Source organism: Ylistrum balloti, unplaced genomic scaffold (assembly GCF_031769215.1).
Source record: "Ylistrum balloti isolate Yb309-2 unplaced genomic scaffold, AGI_CSIRO_Ybal_v1 Utg370104, whole genome shotgun sequence".
In the NCBI taxonomy this organism is placed as follows: Eukaryota; Metazoa; Mollusca; class Bivalvia; order Pectinida; family Pectinidae; genus Ylistrum; species Ylistrum balloti.
The window spans coordinates 268,527-294,248 of NW_026782129.1; the positions used below are offsets into that span (position 1 = coordinate 268,527).

At 34.8% G+C, this 25,722-nt stretch overlaps 1 protein-coding gene across 1 annotated transcript; it reads left to right on the top strand.

Annotated features, from left to right (window-relative positions):
- The first annotated feature begins 1,438 nt into the window (after positions 1-1,438).
- On the top strand, positions 1,439-23,200 carry LOC132550116 (mucin-2-like). Its single transcript, XM_060214134.1, has 16 exons — positions 1,439-1,487; positions 1,860-1,904; positions 4,560-4,586; positions 6,117-6,161; positions 6,651-6,680; positions 7,714-7,826; positions 7,999-8,058; positions 9,676-9,778; positions 15,604-16,068; positions 16,261-16,293; positions 17,910-18,065; positions 18,475-18,508; positions 18,726-18,735; positions 19,208-19,256; positions 19,717-19,879; positions 23,026-23,200. The coding sequence occupies exons 1-16, from the start codon at positions 1,439-1,441 to the stop codon at positions 23,198-23,200; spliced, it is 1,557 nt and encodes a 518-aa protein (XP_060070117.1).
- The last annotated feature ends 2,522 nt before the right edge of the window (positions 23,201-25,722 follow it).

A 25,722-nucleotide genomic window follows, 5' to 3' on the forward strand; every position in this document is an offset into this window, starting at 1 on the left:
GAGGATAAGACCAGGTTTTCCGGAAAAGTAAGCGCCTTCGTCTTCATCGACGACACCCTTAAACCTTGATCAGTCTAAGCAAGTAATGTCGCGTTCACAGATGAGATCAAGGTGTACAACAACAGAACCAGCAGGCAAACTAACGAACAACAACTACGTCCAGCTTCATGTCGCACAAAGAAAAAGAATATTTCTCATTGACATCACTATAGCGACCATAAATCATTCCTATAATTTTCATCAACCTGCATCAAATTAAGATTCCGTCTATCTTTTATCATAGGTAAAAATATGGCATATAAATATGTTTATAACTACCAATATGGCAATTTCCTACTTTTTGTCAGTCGGGTTACAGATCTAGTGACCCGCCATAAATCTAACTACCTGTCATTATATATCTTCCGTTTTAGATAAAGGTAATGAATGTAGGATGACATTCAACCGAATACGACCGTTCATTTATTTGATTGATAATCACAGTCAACATGTTGTCAATAATGGTAGATAATCAATAGACATTTATTTGATATAAATATATTAATTTTATTATAGTTGTTTGCCGACAATACGTCATATATACGAATCAAACACCGTTTAAACTAATACTACCGTTTAAAGGTGAGTGTTCTGATATTGTAAGCATTTCCGTTAAGGTCACAAAACCGGGACGAATGATAAGATAAAATGTTATACAATTCATCTGAATAGATGATAGCGACAGTCAAGGAAAACAGAAAAATCCTGTAGGTCCTTATCAATTAAGTAATGATCCTTAATTCTTCAGTTGACTGTACTTTCGGTACATCGAAGACAAAACCACAAGTGGAACTTGCTAATCATTATTTATTTGTATGTTTATCAGCATTTGATCTGCTTGAACATGATCGTCAGTACATAAAGGTGAATTGTTAATCCATTCATTACTTAGGAAAATATAATTGTTGCAACAATAAATCAAATTGTATCATCCAATTATGGATTTTACTTCCAAGAATTGAACAAACAACTTACTGTTAACCATTGTTATTAGTTGTCTGTGACTAGATTTGAAGAATTATAATGTAAAGGTAAATTCTATTCATTCCATCGATAACAGGTACGACAAATGTTACAGGTCTTCGCTTCTTGATTATGTTCAACTGAACACCGAAGGGCCGTGTAAGACAACATCTTGGTTTTAAATTTGAAGAGTAAAAATCTAACGCCCACTTTGATGTAGTGATATAAAGCTCTTTTTTATTTAACCACACACCTGGCAATGTTTCCAGTCTTCAATACAACAAGGCATTGTTTTCATGATTACATATTATCAATTTGCTGATATAGCATATGTGTACAACACATGTGTACAATATTCCTGTTAGGTATATACGCTTGCCCATTATCTTACAGACTCTGCTGATTAATACATCGAAACACTATCGCAATCGAGGACATGTCGGTCACAAAGGCCTACTTTAAGGCTATTCTAGTCTTGATTTCTGGTACGTTGAATATTTTATATCAGTATTACTTTCGTCGATCTTAATATCATGTTTTAAATTTACATCAAAACTATATTGGTGAATCAATTTGTTTTCAGGTTTGAGCATTATTACCTATACAGACCTTTCATTGAAGGCATCAGATATTAGTCGAAATAGGACTAAATTCTCGCTTAAAAGAAGACTTTAAAATGATAGATGATGTACATTGGTAAATTAATTTTGCAATACGTAAAACAATACACAAGCACAGTTAAGGAATTATTGGTTGCGCTATAATCAGCAATACCTAAAAACGTAATAGTATTATTGTCGTTACTCATGTTTAGCAAATATATGATCATGTAAAATATTTTCAATATAATATTTCAGTTTTTACAAGAATAAAGGCACAGTCATGTGAAGATATTTTTACAGGTAAGTTCAAGGATAGTTGATGAATACATGATAATATAAGGAAAATTGCTAAGGAGATTTCGCCGTCTTTAACCAGTCGCTTCCAAGTCAGATCATGTGATATCACTCCCGCGACACCTAATGACAGGTCTCCATGTCAAACCCCTAAAGCATGTGGCCCTGTCTCCACGTCTATTCTATGAGTGAGGGTGAGACTGGGGAAATTTGCCGCTTCAAATTGTACTGCTCGTGATCAAAACTTGATCATGGGTTCATTCTCGCACAAGAGATGACTTACCTTAAAGGTACGCAGTATTCCTGGAGATTATCAGGTATTCAACAATTTGAATAAATCTTAGATGTAATGTCGCAAATATATCAAAATAAAAGAAGTAACAGGACGTTTCTTGGTTAAATTCTGAATTACGTAAGGAAATACGAAAGAGAGACAAGTTGTATAAAACGACTCGTAAATATAACCGTCTATGTGACGTAATAAAAGTTAAGGCCCACAGAAACAAAGGTAAAGAGCATGAGAGAATATTCAAAAGTCATATATTGGCGTGTTATGCATCGACTAATAGGTAAATCAAGTAGTTCTGTTCCAAGTCTTGTTTTCTACGATAGCGACATAGCAAAAATTGTGTATGACGATACAGCTAAAGATAATATATTTAATAGATTCTTTTGCTCCATATCGAATATCGATGATGATAATTTTGAATGTTCAGAATTTCTTCCCAGGTGCGAAACACTGATTATAAAAGACGAAATAAGTGACATTGAGATTAAATAAGGCATCTAGATATAATAAAATAGCCATTTGTTATGTGACACTGTTAAATAAGGCATCTGGATATAATAAAATAGCCATTTGTTATGTGACACTGTTAAATAAGGCATCTGGATATAATAAAATAGCCATTTGTTATGTGACACTGTTAAATAAGGCATCTGGATATAATAAAATAGCCATTTGTTATGTGACACTGTTAAATAAGGCATCTGGATATAATAAAATAGCCATTTGTTATGTGACACTGTTAAATAAGGCATCTGGATATAATAAAATAGCCATTTGTTATGTGACACTGTTAAATAAGGCATCTGGATATAATAAAATAGCCATTTGTTATGTGACACTGTTGAGGCAGTCTGTGAACCTCTTAAAATATCTTTAAAAATTAATTTATCTCTAAATCAGTGTAAATTTCCGCAACAATGGAACCCCTGTAGTTATGCCTTTATCTAAAAAGAATGAACGTTTTCACCGGCAAAATATAGGCCAATTTCATTATTAAGTTTTGAAAGTAAAGTCTTAGAAAGGTTGTATATAAACATTTTCATACTTTTGTAATGATTCAATAACCTTTATAAAAATATCAATCAGGTTTTTTTCCTGGTCAATCTACTGTATATCAGCTGATTGAAATATATGATAATTTATGCTTAGCACTAAAAAACAAATACCAGACATGTATGGTATTTTTGAAATTTCAAAAGCTTTCGACAGAGTCCGGCACAAGGGTCTGTTGAAAAATAAATTTTTTTTGATCCAGGGTAATCTTCTACAATGGCTACAAAATTATTTGAGTGGTCGCAAACAAAAGGTTTCATTACAGAAACATGTTCATCAGTAGGCAACATTAATGTCGGAGTTTCACAAGGGTCGATACTTTGGCCATATTTGTTTCTAATCTTTATTAATGACATAGCAGACAACTTGTATTCTCTTGCTTAAATGTTTGCAGGTGATACTTCTGTCGCTTATTCTTTAGTAACCGGTTAGAAATTGAACATTATATTTAACATATTAGTTATTGAAAACAGGTCAAAGCAGTGGCAAATTAGTTTTCATCCCAATCAAAGCGAAGTGTATTATTCCACGGTTCTCTTGACTTACAAACGTGTGACTTCCAGAAACATTTAGGTGCAAGATTAAATGAAAACCGGAAATGGTCCTCTCACATAGATACTATTTCAAAATCAATCTCTAAACATAGTTCAGTCATGTGGCAGTTGATTTATATAATAAAAATAAATTGTCTAAATTATATATTGTATATAACATGGAATACTTCAATGAATGATTACAATTAATATAAACATAATCTTAGGTTTATTTAAACGTGTACACTAATAGTCACTATGACTAATTGATACGCGTACTGTAAATAGATACGAATGCGTGATTTTGCTATAGTTAACCACGTTATGCAGACGAGTGCTATCCGCGGACAGAATGGCTGGAAATTGGGACGGGTAGTTAAGTAATTTAAGACCAGTAATACATTAAGTGTTATCTGTGGATAAGAATTTTTATTTGAGTTTCTATTTTTGTCTTCTGATATTGACAATGCTTTCAATGTTATCATTAATTATTGATGTTTCGATATATCTATATAAATTTGTCGTTGATTGTCGATCCTTGTGATTTCCTCTAGTCATTGACAATCAATAATTTTTGACGTTTTGGTATGATTTTGCCAATAGCGATGATATTTTGGTATAAGCTTGTCGTTGAAAAAGTTGTGTTCTTGAACTAGTGGAAAACGCGGGAAAACAATGATGATTTTATCTAGAAATTGTAACAATGTTGCCTTAGTAAGAATACTTAATCATCTAAGAAAACAATGAATTTACTCCTGTATATTCATCCATATCTATTTTTTTCAGGAAAAGCCGCTCCGCGAGCAGACTGTTGTAAGTACAAACTTATCAATAAGCGTGATTTTATTAACAATCTCACAAAAAGTATCATAACACTCGTACTAAAATACGTCTTCCTTCAAGTAAGAGGTGCCATGTGTAAATAATTCTGTGTACATATGCTAAATGCTTTATTCTCTGTCTTATTAAAGCTTGTCTATGACCGGTGACTAGTTTTTGTAATCACCACTAGTGGATGTTGTTTCCTCCTTTGGTATGAAATAGAAGGCCATAAACGACGAGAAAGTCCGTGTGAGGACTGTTCACTCTCGCACGCTGAAGATCCCTGTGTGGCTTTTCGAACAAGGGCATGCATAATAACACTTGTCCGTGGGTTTATGAATAGTAATACGATATATAATTATTTTAAAGTATTTTACGGACTTAAGAATTACACTTACCTAAACCAAATCTATGTAGGCCCCCAATTCCTTCTTTTCACTTCTGGACATGAATCAAAATCGAGAGTTAGGATGCCCTGGAGCCGTCTTCTAAAACTAGCATAGTCAAACGTTCATCACTACAGATGGTTCTATCCCTACGAGGTGGGTGCAGGTCGCCTCCCTCACGTCGCCAAAATGGTAATGTTCGTCCGCGAGACGATACCCGGACACGGGAGGAGTCGCGGAGACGAAAAACCTGTCAACCAACCAACCAGCCAACCAACCACGGCGAGAAACCTAGCCAGAATGCTGACATTCGTCGGTAAGACAACGCCAAGAGATAGGAGTCAGAGACACGGAAAGTCCGTTACCAACCAAAGACAGCTAGAGGGTAGCAAGTCGTGTTATTAACATCGCAGTTATTTCACTATTTGGTAGGTGTTGCACAGAAGGATAAAAGTGACTGAATAATCCTTCCCCTGATCTGTACCATTTACTGATAGAACGGTACTACGAGTGTGTTTAAACTAGTTATGTCCGCAGCATCTCGACACAGTGTTCGGCGGACATAGGTCTCGGGTGTGATCGCAACACAGTAGCTGGCGACAGTTTATGTACATCACGTAGCCGTGAAGGGTGCCTCGAATTAGTTTTGGTGTGCGGGTGTAAGATAGCTCCGCACCTAGTTATGTTATATTCTGTATATGTATTGGTAATTGTCATTGTATTCAACATTAGGTTCTGGGAGATACTCTGAGGCGTTGTACATACGATGTATATAGTGCGTGTATTTTGCAGTGGTGTTACTAGGGAGTAACACTTACCATATTATCTGTATATATCTGCTGCTGTAGTGTAGCTGTTATTATCTACCATTAAGTAAACACGGACTTAAGTATAACTTTGTACGGACCCCAGGCACGTAACATACTGTTATCACCGTCGAAAGATTCAGACGGTTTTCATCAGAAGAAATCAAAACGCGTTGCATTGGAGAGGAAGGGACGCCTACCTTTAACGACGGAAACCAAATGCAAAGCGAGACAATACGTTTTTCTACCGTTTTTTATCATTTTCCATGGATCACTTATATTGTTTATATTTATGTAAGTCTTTTCCTTCCATGTCTTTTATTTGTCAGCCCACAGCCATGATATTGCTGAAATGAACCTCGCATGCAGAATAGGTGAGTAAATTTGTACATGCAAGTGTCTTGCGTTAAGATTTTTTCCTTCAACTTTTCACATGTGGTTTTGCTCATCACTTTATGTCCCATTCAGACAATGCCGTCAATTTTGTCACACGTGAATAAACCAGTTAACATGCCTTGATTTCGACGATAAATCTTTTAGTATTTTAAAATTAAGAGTAGACAAATACTTCTAAGTAATGTTGACAACCATACATCAACTCTCGAGGGGATACATATTTCTTTCAATTTCAGCCCCAAAAAATGAAAACTTTTACCATGGGGTTGATATATCGGAGATAAAGCGAGGGTGCAGATTCTATTTATGATATCTAAAGGAAAGTTGGTACAATACAGGGTGATAAAAATATATCCACCTCTAATATTCAACTCCAAACTTGTAACAACATAAAACAGCGACAAGTCGTCATCAAAAAATCATTAAAAAGAAAAATGAAACGACTTTCTGCCTCTCTACCATTGCAGATCTTGCAGTTACGCCTGTTAGTGAAACAGGTAAGTTTATATCACTATACTAGAACATGCTTGATTCGACACCATTTTTACCTGGATTGCGTGGTTACCAAGGTAATATACTATGAATACATAACGGAACTGCTGTCGTTCTCCTCAGTAATTTCCAACTAACCATCCACTGGGTATCGGAATATGCAGATCACGTTTAGTAAGAATTTCTTTTCAAAATGTTAACATTCGTTGACTAGCATGCCTAGCATTTGGATAGCGCCCTGCATTATACAGACTATAACAACTTTGCTATGACACAAGGGAAAATCACCATCTGAGAGATAATTCTTGAAAATACTGCTAATGTGGTGTGCCAATGGCAGGGAACGTCAAACATGCTATGGCTTGATCGCATCACGACATTTGGGGACGATACGAAGAACAAGTGATCAATTATGTTAACATTGTAACACATTTTCTATCAGCATTAAATGTTGGTACAGAGTATTTAATGAGGCCAGCAATGTACTTTAAGTGTTTTCTTACCCACCAATTGTTGGAATCCTAATGGACCTGCTCCTCCAAAAATGAACGCTTCGATTGATATTACACTTTCCGCTTAAATACTTCATTTTACTTTTCATGTTTTCCAGCCAAATATTCTTTTCCTATTCGGGGAGTAATCATATGACAATGTTTAAACAAATCTGGACATTGAGTAAATCCAAAATGCTGAATCTTAAAACCTAATGCACAAATTCGATATTGCTGTAGTATATTTTAAAATTGCGTTTTGCCACTTTGAGACAACTTATAAGGAAACGTACAGTTTCAATCACCATTGATGTAAACAGAGCGGGAACAAAGATATTGAAAAGAAATCATGAATTATATTTGCAGGAAGTGAAGTGAAACAGTTAATTTCAATGATATATGTCCACTTTTATTTGTACGAAATATCTGAGGGTATAAAATATTTGCGAAAACAACAGAATCGTCAACACGTTTTACTTATAATTTGTTATTAGTTGTGTTACTTTATTATCTATGTTATGAGTTCATGAAAGCTTTGTATTTGTAGCGTTAAGAATTCTAGACCAGGCGTTAAATAGCAATGTGAAATTATGCTTTGGATGTCCCGAGGATGACTTTTTAGGTCAATGTAACACCGTCATCGCCTGTCATCCACACACAGTAAGTACAGTCACGATTCCTCAATCCTGTTCATAATTTGATATCAGAAAGTTAAAAAGCATTCAAATTTTAAACTTTTGAAAATCCGAGGCTATATGGCTCTAACAACCTTATATTCAGTCTGACTGTTACCTGTTGTTTTATTATTATCATTATCTATGTGTTTATTTAGGTGTGTTACAACGAAACGCATTCGGACGATCATCACACAAGGCATATGTATGGTTGTATCGTACGTATTAAATACATTTTATTTAAAAAGCTACTAACAAATGTGTCACAAATTCAGTATAAACCTTATTTATCTTACAACAATTACGAAACAAGTTATTTCAGCTTATACTAATCACCCTTGTTGACCATGATATAAATGCGTTAGGGGTATTGTTGTGGGAGGAAACCGGAGTATCTGGGTATAACTCCCGGGTGACCCCTTACCTTATCACGTCCGTTCCGGGGATCGAACCCCAGACGTCTAGGTGAAAGGCGAGCGTGTTAATCGAAGCTATGATGTCAATTTCTACATGATATACAATTCCAATTAGGAATGTTATAAACTTGAAAGTAATCAAATGAAATTGGCGTTCGTCAAGGATCTCCTCTTAATCCACTTTTGTTTTTAATTTAAAATGATGATATTGCAGCTATGTAGTTGATATATCATTATAATAGTCGTCGACTTATCTTGAAATTTCTAGAAACTTTGAATAGAGATCTAGAAAGGTTAAACACGTGGTCTAAAATTGGTCGATTGCACTTGATGCTGATAAGTTACCATTGATTAGTCATTCTGTAGATATTGATGTAAATACAGACCTAGAATTTGATGGGGTAAATCTTAAACTTTAGATCACCAAAAACAATTGGAATAAAATTTAGAAAAAATTTAAAAGGTAGAGGGGTATTGTTACGGGAACAATAAATACGTTAAGGAAAATTAAACATTTACTTAGTCTTGATGCTTTTTCGTAAATTTAGAAAACGTTCATCTTTCCAGACCTTGAATATCATTGTGGGTTATCGGATTTGTGTTCTAGATTTGAATCTGAAAATTAGAGAAAGCGTAGAGAGAAGCTGTCCCTATTATTACAGATCTTCCATTGTACTCCCGTATTGATGATTTAAACTATGAACAGGCTGGCGGACTATTTTCTTGCCACTGGAATAAAATGAAAACTGTTATACAAGACATCTTGTACCTTTTACTAGCACCTCTTATTAGTGAAAATAATCTACATACTTTGGGTGAAGATAATAACAAATGGATTCCTGGACTCTCCCTTACCTAGTCGTCGTTTTTACCTTCTAGTCTTCAGAATTAGGAGACCTGAAGTGATGCGGTTCGTTCACTACCTCATTAAATCTATTGATCTTTGAAGTTTGGTATACCATCTTCCCTATCTGTGCATTTTATCTCGGTGACCGTATGTTGAATTTCTACACCATGACTTTAACACCAATGACATCCGTTCATTATAGATGATTTTTTAGGGTAAACCTTATGAATAATGCCTGTGAGAACCTCATTACCTATTTTAGGGTGTCATTATCAAACAAATCAAAGGAATATTTGATTAAAATATCACACTTGAATATTGCTTTCAATTTAGATACAATGCTGAATCCTCATTTTACTGTAGACCATAATTTAAATATCTTCATATAGGTGCAGTCCTTCCTTAAGTTAGGTTACATTTTTAAATCTTAATAGTGGTTATTATTGTAGATATATGCATTAAATGTGTATTAGAGAAGGCGTAGATAAGTACCTTGTGCCACATCCCTTGTTAAGTGTTGACAATGAATATATTTAATCAATTAAAATCAAATCAAATTCGAATATTTACAGTGGGAATCCAACAACGTGAACTTGAACGGTCACCATTGCAGTCAACCAAACCATGGGAGTAATTCTGGAACAAGAACATGCAACAGCAAATTGTGTAACGGAGGTAGGTTTTACCTGACATATTTATAATATCCAACAGAAGTATGCCTAATTGTTATGTCGAACGGTGTAAAAGGAAATAGGCTTGACCCCATGTGATAATAACGTGTTACGGAAGTAGCCTGAACTGCATGAGGTCAAACAGTGTAACGGAAGTAGCCTGAACTGCATGAGGTCAAACAGTGTAACGGAAGTAGATTTTACTTCATTAAGACTAACTGTGTAATGCAGGTAATTATCACATCGTATACCAACGGAAGTAGGTTGCACTTTATTAAGTTAAACTGTGTAACGGTTTTATTTTGTTTGTGTAAGGAGATTTTATTTAATATTATGTATAACGGAAGTAGGTTTAACTTCATCAAGTCTTACCGTGTATCAGAAGTAGCTTTTACTTCATCAAGTCTTACCGTGTAACAGGAGTAGTTTTTACTTCATCAAGTCTTACCGTGTAACAGGAGTAACTTTTACTTCATCAAGTCTTAGCGTGTAACAGATGTAGTTTTTACTTCATCAAGTCTTACCGTGTAACAGTAGTTTTTACTTCATCAAGTCTTAGCGTGTAACAGATGTAGTTTTTACTTCATCAAGTCTTACCGTGTAACAGGAGTAGTTTTTACTTCATCAAGTCTTACCGTGTAACAGTAGTTTTTACTTCATCAAGTCTTAGCGTGTAACAGATGTAGTTTTTACTTCATCAAGTCTTAACATGTAACAGGAGTAGTTTTTACTTCATCAAGTCTTAACGTGTAACAGGAGTAGCTTTTACTTCATCAAATTTTACCGTGTAACAGAAGTAGCTTTTACTTCATCAAGTCTTAACGTGTAACAGGAGTAGCTTTTACTTCATCAAGTCTTATCGTGTAACAGAAGTAGCTTTTACTTCATCAAGTCTTAACATGTAACAGGAGTAGTTTTTACTTCATCAAGTCATAACGTGTAACAGGAGTAGTTTTTACTTCATCAAGTCTTAACGTGTAACAGGAATAGTTTTTACTTCATCAAATTTTACCGTGTAACAGAAGTAGCTTTTACTTCATCAAGTCTTACCGTGTAACAGGAGTAAATTTTACTTCATCAAGTCTTAACATGTAACAGGAGTAGTTTTTACTTCATCAAGTCTTAACGTGTAACAGGAATAGTTTTTACTTCATCAAATTTTACCGTGTAACAGAAGTAGCTTTTACTTCATCAAGTCTTAACATGTAACAGGAGTAGTTTTTACTTCATCAAGTCTTACCGTGTAACAGGAGTAGTTTTTACTTCATCAAGTCTTAACATGTAACAGGAGTAGTTTTTACTTCATCAAGTCTTAACATGTAACAGGAGTAGTTTTTACTTCATCAAGTCTTAACATGTAACAGGAGTAGTTTTTACTTCATCAAGTCTTAACATGTAACAGGAGTAGTTTTTACTTCATCAAGTCTTAACATGTAACAGGAGTAGTTTTTACTTCATCAAGTCTTAACATGTAACAGGAGTAGTTTTTACTTCATCAAGTCTTACCGTGTAACAGGAGTAGCTTTTACTTCATGACGTCTTACCGTGTATCAGAAGTAGTTTTTACTTCATCAAGTCTTAACATGTAACAGGAGTAGTTTTTACTTCATCAAGTCTTACCGTGTAACAGGAGTAGCTTTTACTTCATGACGTCTTACCGTGTATCAGAAGTAGCTTTTACTTCATCAAGTCTTAACATGTAACAGAAGTAGTTTTTACTTCATCAAGTCTTAACGTGTAACAGGAGTAGCTTTTACTTCATCAAATTTTACCGTGTAACAGAAGTAGTTTTTACTTCATCAAGTCTTAACGTGTAACAGGAGTAGCTTTTACTTCATCAAGTCTTACCGTGTAATAGGAGTAACTTTTACTTCATCAAGTCTTACCGTGTAACAGGAGTAGCTTTTACTTCATCAAGTCTTACCGTGTAACAGATGTAGTTTTTACTTCATGACGTCTTACCGTGTATCAGAAGTAGCTTTTACTTCATCAAGTCTTAACATGTAACAGAAGTAGTTTTTACTTCATCAAGTCTTAACGTGTAACAGGAATAGTTTTTACTTCATCAAATTTTACCGTGTAACAGAAGTAGCTTTTACTTCATCAAGTCTTAACATGTAACAGAAGTAGTTTTTACTTCATCAAGTCTTAACATGTAACAGAAGTAGCTTTAACTTCATCAAGTCTTAACGTGTAACAGATGTAGTTTTTACTTCATGACGTCTTACCGTGTATCAGAAGTAGCTTTTACTTCATCAAGTCTTAACATGTAACAGAAGTAGTTTTTACTTCATCAAGTCTTAACGTGTAACAGGAATAGTTTTTACTTCATCAAATTTTACCGTGTAACAGAAGTAGCTTTTACTTCATCAAGTCTTAACATGTAACAGAAGTAGTTTTTACTTCATCAAGTCTTAACATGTAACAGAAGTAGCTTTAACTTCATCAAGTCTTAACGTGTAACAGGAGTAGCTTTTACTTCATCAAATTTTACCGTGTAACAGAAGTAGCTTTTACTTCATCAAGTCTTACCGTGTAACAGAAGTAGTTTTTACTTCATCAAGTCTTACCGTGTAACAGGAGTAACTTTTACTTCATCAAGTCTTAACATGTAAGAGGAGTAGTTTTTACTTCATCAAGTCTTAACATGTAACAGAAGTAGCTTTTACTTCATCAAGTCTTACCGTGTAACAGAAGTAGCTTTTACTTCATCAAGTTTTAACATGTAACAGAAGTAGCTTTTACTTCATCAAATTTTAACATGTAACAGAAGTAGCTTTTACTTCATCAAGTCTTAACGTGTAACAGGAGTAGCTTTTACTTCATCAAGTCTTAACGTGTAACAGGAGTAGCTTTTACTTCATCAAGTCTTAACGTGTAACAGAAGTAGCTTTAACTTCATCAAGTCTTAACGTGTAACAGGAGTAGCTTTTACTTCATCAAATTTTAACATGTAACAGAAGTAGCTTTTACTTCATCAAGTCTTAACGTGTAACAGGAGTAGCTTTTACTTCATCAAGTCTTAACGTGTAACAGGAGTAGCTTTTACTTCATCAAGTCTTAACGTGTAACAGGAATAGTTTTTACTTCATCAAATTTTAACATGTAACAGAAGTAGCTTTTACTTCATCAAGTCTTAACGTGTAACAGGAGTAGCTTTTACTTCATCAAGTCTTAACGTGTAACAGGAATAGTTTTTACTTCATCAAGTCTTAACGTGTAACAGGAATAGTTTTTACTTCATCAAGTCTTAACGTGTAACAGGAGTAGCTTTTACTTCATCAAGTCTTAACGTGTAACAGGAATAGTTTTTACTTCATCAAGTCTTAACGTGTAACAGGAGTAGCTTTTACTTCATCAAGTCTTAACGTGTAACAGGAGTAACTTTTACTTCATCAAGTCTTAACGTGTAACAGGAGTAGTTTTTACTTCATCAAGTCTTAACGTGTAACAGGAGTAGTTTTTACTTCATCAAGTCTTACCGTGTAACAGGAGTAACTTTTACTTCATCAAGTCTTAACGTGTAACAGGAGTAGCTTTTACTTCATCAAGTCTTAACGTGTAACAGGAATAGTTTTTACTTCATCAAGTCTTAACGTGTAACAGGAGTAGCTTTTACTTCATCAAGTCTTAACGTGTAACAGAAGTAGCTTTTACTTCATCAAGTTTTAACATGTAACAGGAGTAGTTTTTACTTCATCAAGTCTTAACGTGTAACAGGAGTAGTTTTTACTTCATCAAGTCTTAACGTGTAACAGGAGTAACTTTTACTTCATCAAGTCTTAACATGTAACAGAAGTAGCTTTTACTTCATCAAGTCTTAACGTGTAACAGGAATAGTTTTTACTTCATCAAATTTTACCGTGTAACAGAAGTAGCTTTTACTTCATCAAGTCTTACCGTGTAACAGGAGTAGTTTTTACTTCATCAAGTCTTACCGTGTAACAGGAGTAGTTTTTACTTCATCAAGTCTTACCGTGTAACAGGAGTAGTTTTTACTTCATCAAGTCTTACCGTGTAACAGGAGTAGTTTTTACTTCATCAAGTCTTAACATGTAACAGAAGTAGCTTTTACTTCATCAAGTTTTAACATGTAACAGGAGTAGCTTTTACTTCATCAAGTCTTAACGAGTTTGGATTATGTTGACATATTGGTATTTTCCTGATTTTTTTCTGCTACACTTAGATGTCGGATGTCCTCTATAACAAACCAGGTTATCATTTATCACAGAAACAGTGTAGGTCCATATTTAGTTATATAAGATAGCTGATATAGTATATGAGATGTCTGATATTGATGTATCAGATATAGTAAGACTAATCTTATACAAAATATTTTATACAGGAACTTGAGCATTGTCACAAGGTACTCGAATGTGTTTAGACAAATTATGTTAATCAATCACCACATTGATAGGATATTTCTATTGTTCTGTATGACCCATAATACTTTATAAAGAACCATGACAGCTCCGCCTCAAATTACATTTCTCAACATGTTCCTTGTACCATTAAGCGAACATTCCGAAGCATCTAAACGAGTTTTCCTTCTAATTGCCACGAACTTGCAGTCTACAAATAATATTTCTTATATCAAATAAGAAGCGTTATTTGGTGAAACACAAGATCAACATTACTCTTTGAATAAATGTTGTCTTGCCATTGTCCTCGATGAAGCAGACGAGTCTTATCGTCCTAGAAAAACATGGACGTCCGTGTGAATATTTATATCTTTCATCTTTGCCCTAATTGTATCGAATTTAAGTTTGATTTAAGATTATGTAAATATGTCGATATATAAATCTATTCTTGGTGTTACTAAAAACAGGAAAATGTGACGATAAAAGGTTTTAGACCACTTTCTTCAGTTATATATATCATTTATATACTAGAGTTTAGCGTTCCCGATAAATAAATAAAAAATGTCATAGGCAGCGACAACTACTTGGATTATAAAATAATCTCTAGAAAACATATGGAAAAGGAACTGTCACTCAAAGAATATATTATCAAGTCAGACAACACTTGCCTGTGGACAATATGTGAATAACGAAAAAAATATAACGGCTAGCAAATCAATTATTTTTTTTTTTTTTTTTTGATGTGAAACTTTTAAAATTGGCTTGACAGATCACATAAACAACAAAGAATTGCAGACAAATATAGAGAGAATCATCAACACTGCTATATTAAAGGAGTTGAAGAGAATCTTTTGAGACAACCTAAATTTACGGAGAAGCGAACAGATCAGTTACAACTATTTAATGTGTAATATCACGTGTAATGCATTTTATGATATGATAAATTCAGCAGTGTACGATGTGAATTACATTTAACGGTAAATTCAACGAAATATATTTTGGAATGAATGGATCCTAACATACACAAAATAAAATATTGATCCTTGTATTTGTAATATTAACAATACTTTATCTTGTTGTGATGCTTCTTCTTGTACATCCAAAGACAGAAAGACACCACTCATTTTTCTCCTTGCAAACTATTTCTGTTATATCAGATTTGACGCGTTAGATATATATAATTATGTATTCGATAAACACAATCGATTTAATTTACCTACATATTACGTTGATATAATGAAATAGATGGTGTGGTATCAGATGACAAAACGCGCGAGATGTCATGACGTGAACAATAAGACTATGCAGTAGAAAAAGCATGAATTCTGAACATTGAACTATATTAAATGATCGAAAAACGTCTTTGTTTTTGTTTTTTTACTTTTATTATTTTCAAATAAGGGGGAGGATTTTGTGCCCTCAAACCTGATCATTCCTCTCTAATTTGGACATTATTTTACTTTCACAGAACCCCAACATCTCATTCAAATCGAAAAATTACTGGATTCAATTAGAACGACCACTACAACTACAACACCGACAACCACGACCACAACACCGACAACCACGACAACAACACCGACAACCACCACCACAACACCGACAACCACGACAACAACACCGACAACCACGACCACAACACCGACAACCACGACCACAACTCCCACAACCACGACTACAACTCCCACAACCACGACTACAACTCCCACAACCACGACTACAGTTCCCACAACCACAGTCCCCACAACCACGACCACAGCTCCCACAACCACAACTCCGATAATCGAAACCACACCTCCAACCACAAAACGAATTCCCACAACACAAAAGACTAGCGGTACAACTGCCAGCACAATTCCCACAGAACAATCCTATTCTACTTTAAAATCGGCCAGTCTTTCTACAACATCAGTCCCAGTTGTAACAACTCGAAGTAAGTATAATGTTATACATATAAAATGTATTATCATTTAATTATAATCACTGCAAAACTATTTACACACTAAAGCTAATTAGAGAAAAAACATGAACAACTATATGATATATTTCAAAATTTTTAACAAAACAAGTGTTGGAAAAATGAAATGATATTAATCATGAGTTTGTTTCGAAAAATCTCCAATAGGTACACCTCGCCCACCAACACCATGCAAGGAAGGTATGTATATATATATATAATTATAGGAAAATTTCATGTTAATGATATCAAAAATGATGGAAACGATTGTTTAATGTTCTACTTTGCAATCATCGATTCCAGCTTAATTGTCCATTATTTAAGATCAATCAGTTAAGCTTTTGTTTCGCTGGTTTGATTGTTGAACTACAAGATTATAAATATCATGTATGAGTTCATTAGTTGTTTCTTTGGAGGTATAGTTAATAAGAACTTAACAAAAAACACATGTAACAGTGCACATGTTTTTTTACCTCGTAACTTGATTTTATAACCAACTGATTGTCGTTTGTGATGACAGATTTGAACGAAGGGAAAGATGAATCACTCATTAAAAAATTTAGCACCGAATAAATATAGTTATAACTAAGAACATAGTTTTGGTTAGGAGCGGAAGGAGAGTACTATTGTTCTGAGGCGAGGCATAGCTACGACTAGAGGTATAGTTGTGGTAAAGAGCCTAGTTATAACTTGAAGTATAGTTTTTGCGAGTAGCATACCCATGAATAGTAGTTTAATTACGTCGAGGAGCATAGCTACACTTAAAAGCATAGTTATTGCGAGAAGCATATGCATGGCTAAATGTATAGTTATTGCGAGGAAGACAAGTATGGCTATAAGCAGTTATTGTTAGGTGTGTAGTTATGACTATAAGCACAGTTATTGTTAGTTGTGTAGTTATGGCTATAAACACAGTTATTGTTAGGTGTATAGTTATGACTATAAGCACAGTTATTGTTAGGTGTGTAGTTATGACTATAAGCACAGTTATTGTTAGGTGTGTAGTTATGACTATAAGCACAGTAATTGTTAGGTGTGTAGTTATGGCTATAAGCACAGTTATTGTTAGTTGAGTAGTTATGGCTATAAACACAGTTATTGTTAGTTGTGTAGTTATGGCTATAAACACAGTTATTGTTAGGTGTGTAGTTATGGCTATAAGCACAGTTATTGTTAGGTGTGTAGTTATGGCTATAAGCACAGTTATTGTTAGGTGTGTAGTTATGGCTATAAGCACAGTTATTGTTAGTTGTGTAGTTATGGCTATAAACACAGTTATTGTTAGGTGTGTAGTTATGACTATAAGCACAGTTATTGTTAGGTGTGTAGTTATGACTATAAGCACAGTTATTGTTAGGTGTGTAGTTATGACTATAAGCACAGTAATTGTTAGGTGTGTAGTTATGGCTATAAGCACAGTTATTGTTAGTTGTGTAGTTATGGCTATAAGCACAGTTATTGTTAGTTGTGTAGTTATGACTATAAGCACAGTTATTGTTAGGTGTGTAGTTATGGCTATAAGCACAGTTATTGTTAGGTGTGTAGTTATGGCTATAAGCACAGTTATTGTTAGGTGTGTAGTTATGGTGATAAACATTTTCTAATCAATCAATGACAATACTTATAGAACTATAACTAAGCAAAAGACTTCTTCATGATATCGAATACATCTTTTTTTCTATGTGCTTATATATTGTTTATGTTTCAGTTAATTTTGTATATAGTGTTATGTTTGGTATTATTTATGATTTTTTAAACTTTATGTAGGACATACCTATACATATCATCATTACGCATATATTTATGTGTCGCTGCAGGAAACGGTACATTGATGTGTGTTGACCAGTACGACCCTCCACATTTTGAATGTGAACAATACCACCAAGAGAACGACCTCTGTTCGTGGCAAAGCTCCACAGGTCATGCCCTCGCTGTAGACAAGTGTCCTCAGTACTGTGGCTTTTGTGACGAATGTAAGAGGACCATTATTATCGTATATTTTTGAAAATAGTACCGTCTTCAAGTGAAAAATAGAATTAAATGATTTCTTTAAGAAAGGGTCAACTGTATTTGATATCCACAATTCTGACATATGCTGCTAATATTTACGACTTTTTCTATATATTTGTAATTTATTTAATCTGACCCCTTGCGTTATGATGGCATAATCTCTAATGCATATAGGACATCTCAGAAGTTCGAGAAATTGTGCAAAGGCCTACTTCAATACACCTCCAGTTCTTATTCCACTTGGGTGTATTTATATCTTAATCGCCATAAATAACTGAGTCAGCCATAACGTTGACCTGTGCATGGTTAAATTGCTGAGTCAGCCATAACGTTGACCTGTGCATGGTTAAAATGTTATCCTTTTACTTTCAGATTGCCAGAAACACTACAATCCCATATCAGGTACGTGGTATCGCTGCCACATTACAATGTTACCGATATAAGCGTCTTTAGTGAATTAATGTGACTTCGACCTTGTTCAGACCAAAGGGAGGTTCAAAATTCAGTAAGCAAGCAAAAACAACACTAGAATAATAATAAACTTCAATCAATATTTTTTGTTTGATATTATTAGATACACACTAATTTGAAGAGAAATAAATATACAACAAATAAATAGAGAGAGGAATGACTGTTGATTTATTAAGTGTTTCATGAACACGGGCGTCACATAGTTAATTTGGGCTTATAGATAGATACCTCATTGGTAGTGACATGAAAACAGTCACTATCGTAAATCGTTTTTACGACATTTCTGATTATAAAGCTGTTCATCTGAGAGATCAATAAGTCTTTTGTTGGGGAAATTATCGAAGAGTTTCACCAAACTGCTAGTCAGGTACATTCCTCAATGACTGCATATATTTTGTGTTGATTTATCCCATTAACAGTGAATACTGATTGACTTACATCAGTTTTCTAATGTAGCAAGTTACTCAGTCTAAACATTGCAGTGCAAACAAGCGCTACCTTTGGAGTGATCATGAATGTATTGAGCAATAATGAAATTCGAATTTAGATACTTGATTTGAAAATTAATTCCTGAACGTTAAAAACGACCATATGAATTGAAAGATCACAGATGTTTTCTCTGACCACAGGTCAGAGTACTGTAACCACACAGCCACCGACAACACAATCGACTGCCCCAGCAAGTAAGTCATTGATTTAAAACTGGGTACAAACTACCAATATGACAGAAGAGCAACTCAGAACAGTAACATGTATAGCTGTTTTAATTCTCCCTAACGCGGAATGATGATCAAATAGATCACTTTATCGATACATTATAAGTAATCACTTAGCGATGATGTCATAGTATTTTAATTGGATACACACACCGTTAAATCTCTCTATGACTAAGGACGGATTCAGAGGTTGATATTTTTTCTGAAGTCGGTAAAAGTCTGTATTTAGCGAAATCACTATGTTTCTATAAAATATTTTGATTTAATTTTACAGAAGGTTAGACCAAAATCTTAAACATTTGATATCCTCCAAATCAAAGATGTTAACCTTTGTGTGGAATTTTCATACAATCATTCGATCTTAAAAATTACATCTTACATTAATTTCTTTGTTTTCATATATGTAATATTTCTTATTTAACGACAGACTCTGGTCGTAACTGTATGGTATGTGGCTCCGAAGCAGATGGATTACCGTGCACTGTGCGACAAACATACTACAACTCTTCTCGGCAGTGTCCCACTGGTAAAAGCTTCTGTATGACGTCAGTCTTCGTGGACGAGTCCGGATATTCAAGCGTATACAAAACGTAAGGACAATTTGAGATGTGATGTCTCTAATACCAAATCCAAACATAACAATGTTGTTATACAAAAGACACTTCATTTGCACAGTTGTGAAATCACTGAAAAATCGTCTAGTTTCATATCAGTGTAACACATCTATAGATAATTTCAAGAAACAATAACCTTCTTTATAACATAATCTATGCCAAGATTAATTTAGTTTGGTCATATCTTATCGTTGTCTTCGTGGGAAGAATGTTTTTACTTGTTCATTCTCAGCTTCAGTAGCGCTCCTGTACACACCAATTTTGTCCTTACCTTAATTCCATCAATTTAAGAACTAAATCAAAAGAATGCTTAGAGACAAACAGTTTTATACAAAATTTGAAATAATCTCCTTGTAGCCGTAATTATCTATATAACTGTCATTGTCGAATGAGTATTCACTCTCATTGTAGTTACCATCGTGAAATTAGTCTTCGCTCTCCTTGTAGTTATCATCGTGAAATTAGTCTTCGCTCTCCTTGTAGTTATCATCGTGAAATTAGTCTTCGCTCTCCTTGAATCGTGAAATCAGTCTTCACTCTCATTGTAGTTATCGTGAAATTAGTCTTCGCTCTCCTTGTAGTTACCATCGTGAAATTAGTCTTCACTCTCATTGTAGTTACCATCGTGAAATTAGTCTTCACTCTCATTGTAGTTACCATCGTGAAATTAGTCTTCGCTCTCCTTGTAGTTACAATCGTGAAATAAGTCTTCACTCTCATTGTAGTTATCATCGTGAAATTAGTCTTCACTCTCATTGTAGTTATCATCGTGAAATTAGTCTTCACTCTCATTGTAGTTATCATCGTGAAATTAGTCTTCACTCTCATTGTAGTTACCATCGTGAAATTAGTCTTCGCTCTCCTTGTAGTTATCATCGTGAAATTAGTCTTCGCTCTCCTTGTAGTTACAATCGTGAAATAAGTCTTCACTCTCATTGTAGTTATCATCGTGAAATTAGTCTTCACTCTCCTTGTAGTTATTCACTCACTCTCATTGTAGTTATCATCGTGAAATTAGTCTTCACTCTCATTGTAGTTATCATCGTGAAATTAGTCTTCACTCTCATTGTAGTTACCATCGTGAAATTAGTCTTCACTCTCATTGTAGTTATCATCGTGAAATTAGTCTTCACTCTCATTGTAGTTACCATCGTGAAATTAGTCTTCACTCTCATTGTAGTTACCATCGTGAAATTAGTCTTCGCTCTCCTTGTAGTTACAATCGTGAAATTAGTCTTCACTCTCATTGTAGTTACCATCGTGAAATTAGTCTTCGCTCTCCTTGTAGTTACAATCGTGAAATAAGTCTTCACTCTCATTGTAGTTATCATCGTGAAATTAGTCTTCACTCTCATTGTAGTTATCATCGTGAAATTACTTCACTCTCATTGTAGTTACCATCGTGAAATTAGTCTTCACTCTCATTGTAGTTACCATCGTGAAATTAGTCTTCGCTCTCCTTGTAGTTACAATCGTGAAATAAGTCTTCACTCTCATTGTAGTTATCATCGTGAAATTAGTCTTCACTCTCATTGTAGTTATCATCGTGAAATTAGTCTTCACTCTCATTGTAGTTACCATCGTGAAATTAGTCTTCGCTCTCCTTGTAGTTACAATCGTGGGAATCAAAGTACCCATGATATAATTTCTATTGCGCAGATCCTATAGAAAATTTGATTCCACAATTACAATTGGTTGTACCTGTTGTGTTTTTTTTATTACGTAGACAATTACCTTTACTTTGTTGTGTTTTATCTGCAAATATAAATCCAAGGCTGGACAACAAACGAGGAGATCTGCACAATTAAGTTCCAAGAATGTTTTATTTCCTATCTTGAGTCTGTATTGGTGACAACAGGTGAATCTGCAATGCTGCATTTCCTGAAACTGTTTATTCTCCTTTACAACACTTTCCAAAATGTCAGAGAAAATTTGTTCGAATTAGGATTTTGTGAAAAAAAATCGGACATTTCTTGCCATTCTTTCTATATTACAGAGCCGTAAACATTACCTTTACTTGGCCAGTGAAAGGCCGAAATGTTGTAATAGTGGGCGTAAAATCGCATTCTCAACACTCCAGGGGCTACGATCACTTTCGCTCTCTGCACCCCTGGAACATGTCATGACAAAATCGAAGGTTCCATGAGCGACACGCTGTGGACAAGACGTAAAAACTAGATTGATCTTCTGATGAACATCAAACGAATCTTTAGGTCACATAACGGTATATTGTAATGGTTTTGAAGCTGACTGTCTCTCCATTATAATCTTCAAATGAGCGTATCAGCCTGTGGTTGGTCTGTTTTTTTCTCTTGGAACCAACCAAATTATTTCGCTTGTGTCTTCCACTTTGCTATGACATGTTCCAGGGGTGCTGAGAGCAAAAGTGATCGTAACCCCTGGAGCATCGAGGACATGTTCCAGGGGTGCAGAGAGCGAAAGTGATCGTAACCCCTGGAGTATCGAGGATGGTAAAACCCGTAAAATAGATAAATTACCTGTACCTTTCATTGCTGACTCTTCAAATAGTTTAGAAAAAAAGATGCAATACCGTGGGAACTTAAGTCTACAAATGATATGCAAAAGAAACAAAATTCAGTAGTATGACACAGTCGCGTTTTGTCCTGCCAGGATTCATCTGTACTGCGTTGGGACTGAAGTGTGGAAATATAGAGTGCTGATGGAAGGTGATCTAACCTTTCATAGCCATAAACCGAAATTTTCTATTTTAGAGTTTTTCCAAAGAACTTCAAGTTCATGTGTATATTCTGAACCGTGACGCTATCTATAACATGCAACTTCAAAGAATGGTACAAATGACACACAAGTAAATTACATCTTTCAATTTAAATTTGGTCCAATTATTTTATATATAGTACAACCTAAATAATTATTAAACTGTATCAGACAATTAGTTCTATTCTTCTTGTTAAAATTCAGGAAGTGAGTTTGGAAAGACGCAGCTGAAGTAAATGTTAGAATATTGATGGAGACACTCATTAATCTCAGCATTCAACAATAAGCGTACACAATAAATGTGATATATGTATAATCTAATACAGCTGGGCATAGGTGTAATCTATTACTTTTGTGAATATAAAGTTATCTTTGTGCAATTTTAGGTGTGTTGACGAGACTACGTGCAATGACAAGTGGTTGTCTTTCTCCTCCGACAACGACTACTGTCTGTCCTATGGCAAAGTGAACATAGCAGGGAAGTACGAGTGTCATTTCTGTTGCACTGTTGACGATTGTAACACGGACGTGTACCCGTCCTCCCACATGTACGTAGGTTAAACCTCAGCTTAGTTCACAGGACTTGTCATGTCGTGTAACAATAAACTCCAGGACAAAATTTAGGGCTGGATTGTTTGCCTTTTTTGAGGTTGGGTATTGCAACATTGTTCATTTAGACGGACAACAAAGGAAGGAAATTAATCCAAGTTTCTTCTAAACGAAAGAGCTTTCAAGGTCTTCTGAGTTATATGAAAACTGTCATTTTTTGTTATTTCGACATAAAATAAACAAGGTAACTTGAACTTACTGTTATTACAAAATATAGAAATTGCTTAAGCCAAGAAAATAACATTTTGTTGCGCTACAACTATATTATTCTTTATATAGAACACTTCAAACATAACCTCACTGTCAATCAGGTGTATGGTATTCTGTAAACATCAAGAAAATACCAGCATGGCAACATCATCATAACCAAAACACAAATTCCATAAAATTAGAGCAAAATGGACAAAAGCAAGATTTACACGGAGACTTCTGAAAAAGTACAAGGAGAATAAGACCAGGTGTTCCAGAAGAGTAGGCATCTGCTTTATGGACGAAATCCGCCATGTAAACCTTGGTCAATCCAAGCAAGTAATGTCATGTGAGTACAAAGTATACAACAGGCAAGTTAATGAGCATCAAACACGTCCAGCTTTATATCACACAAAGACATAAAATAGATCACGATAGCTGCCATAAAACTTCCCCATAATTTTCATTAAGCTGCATGTTTTGAAACCCTTTGTTACGAGTTTGCCGTCAGTGGACGACTTCTTGCACGAAAATCGTGATGATGGGAACAGGCTCTTGAATGTCGAATCAACTTATAACATGTCAGTAGCATAGACTGGAGGTGTTGGGATATTGCTATCCAGAAATTGATTATTCACAATAGGGTAATTAAAATCACCACGTTTATCATTCGACTTGGTGGAAAGAAGTCCATGTTGGTTTCGTTGTAGGAAAAGATCGAGATAAGAAGTTGACGTAGGAGAGTCTCTTATGTCTTTGATTTTCAATTCTGGTGGGTATATACGATGGACGTGGTCGATAGATTTCTTGTTATATAAAGACAAAACGTCATCAATATATCTGTAAGTGAAACTGACAAATTTTACAATGTCTTTGTGACCTGTTTTGATAAGCCCCTCAATAAATACAGCTTCGTATGAAAACAAAAACAAGTCGGCCAACAGAGGGACAGTTACTTCTCATAGGTATGCCAATGGTCTGTTGGAAGATCTTACCACGAAACTTGACGAATATATTGCCATCCAGGAACTCAATCATTTTCATAATTTCATCATCCGTATATTTATTCTTTGATTAGGACGTATTTTTAACGAAATACGCTTCAGTACAGTTCACAACCATAAAGTTACACTACCGTCCACCTTTCTTAGAGAAGACAGCTCTCCTTACAAGAGAACAAGGCGTTCCTTCAGTTTATAATAGGATATGGTGGTGTACAGGGTGGAAAACTCAAATGTTCCTGTAGAAGACATGTTTTTTTGGAAGAAAAATGTTGAAGATAGGTCAAAAGCTCTTTGGAATACTTAAAAAAATCCACATACAATAAGATTGTGACCCAGTATGATAGTACTTAGAATGGTGGTTGGTAGTTTTGACAAAGGCTTGGTTAAACAGCTAGACGAGTCAGAAATATAACATTGTTAATATGGATTCTTGTGAAGCTCAAGAGCCCAATATAAACGAAAAATGTCCGTATCCTTATAATTAGTTATCTAAATTATTGTAATACCGAAGCATAATTAGCAAATATTCCATCGTTTGAAAGATTGCATAACGTATTGGTGAAGTTTTCTTCAAGCAAACCCGGTTCTTTTTGTATACAGGAAATGTATTGTTGTTTGCAGACGTTGATCAAGTTATTGGACGTCTTAACTGCAGGCACAATAACATACTTGTCATGTCAGGCGATGATGGCAATAGGTCGACATGAGCCTTCGGCTCAGGCGACCTAAAAATGCTTAAATCACCAGTTACTACACGCACAGTTGAACCATAAGTAGCAGTAGAGCTCGAACGGAAGACCAGTTCTAACTTCATCTACATTCAGTTGGAGCAGCCTTTGTTTTTATTTGAAAAGTTCGGATGCGATGGACTAGGGAGTAACTGTAGGAAATTACTATGGTCTTTCTGCTTTGGAAGTATGGCAGAATGGTGGCTTCAAATCTTAGTGCAAAATATTGCTGCTGTTTATAGCATCCACTCCCTTATTTACAAACTCAACTTTCATAAATTGGAGAGTTTGCTCCCGCCCCGGAGACCCCTGAGGTGAGGTGGGGTGGGGATCATATAATCTGTTTGATTCACTTTATCTAAGAAAAAATTTTGTCATTATTTACTTAAAAATGGTTCTTGGGCTTTTGAGAAGCCAAAATCGTAAATTGTACACTGATGCATGAAGACAGGCAGAAATCAATCACAACAAGTCACTTGAGACTTTGTCTCCAATACTAAACAACCTGGTCATGGATTACTCTATCAAAAAAACAAAAACAAAAAAAATCTGA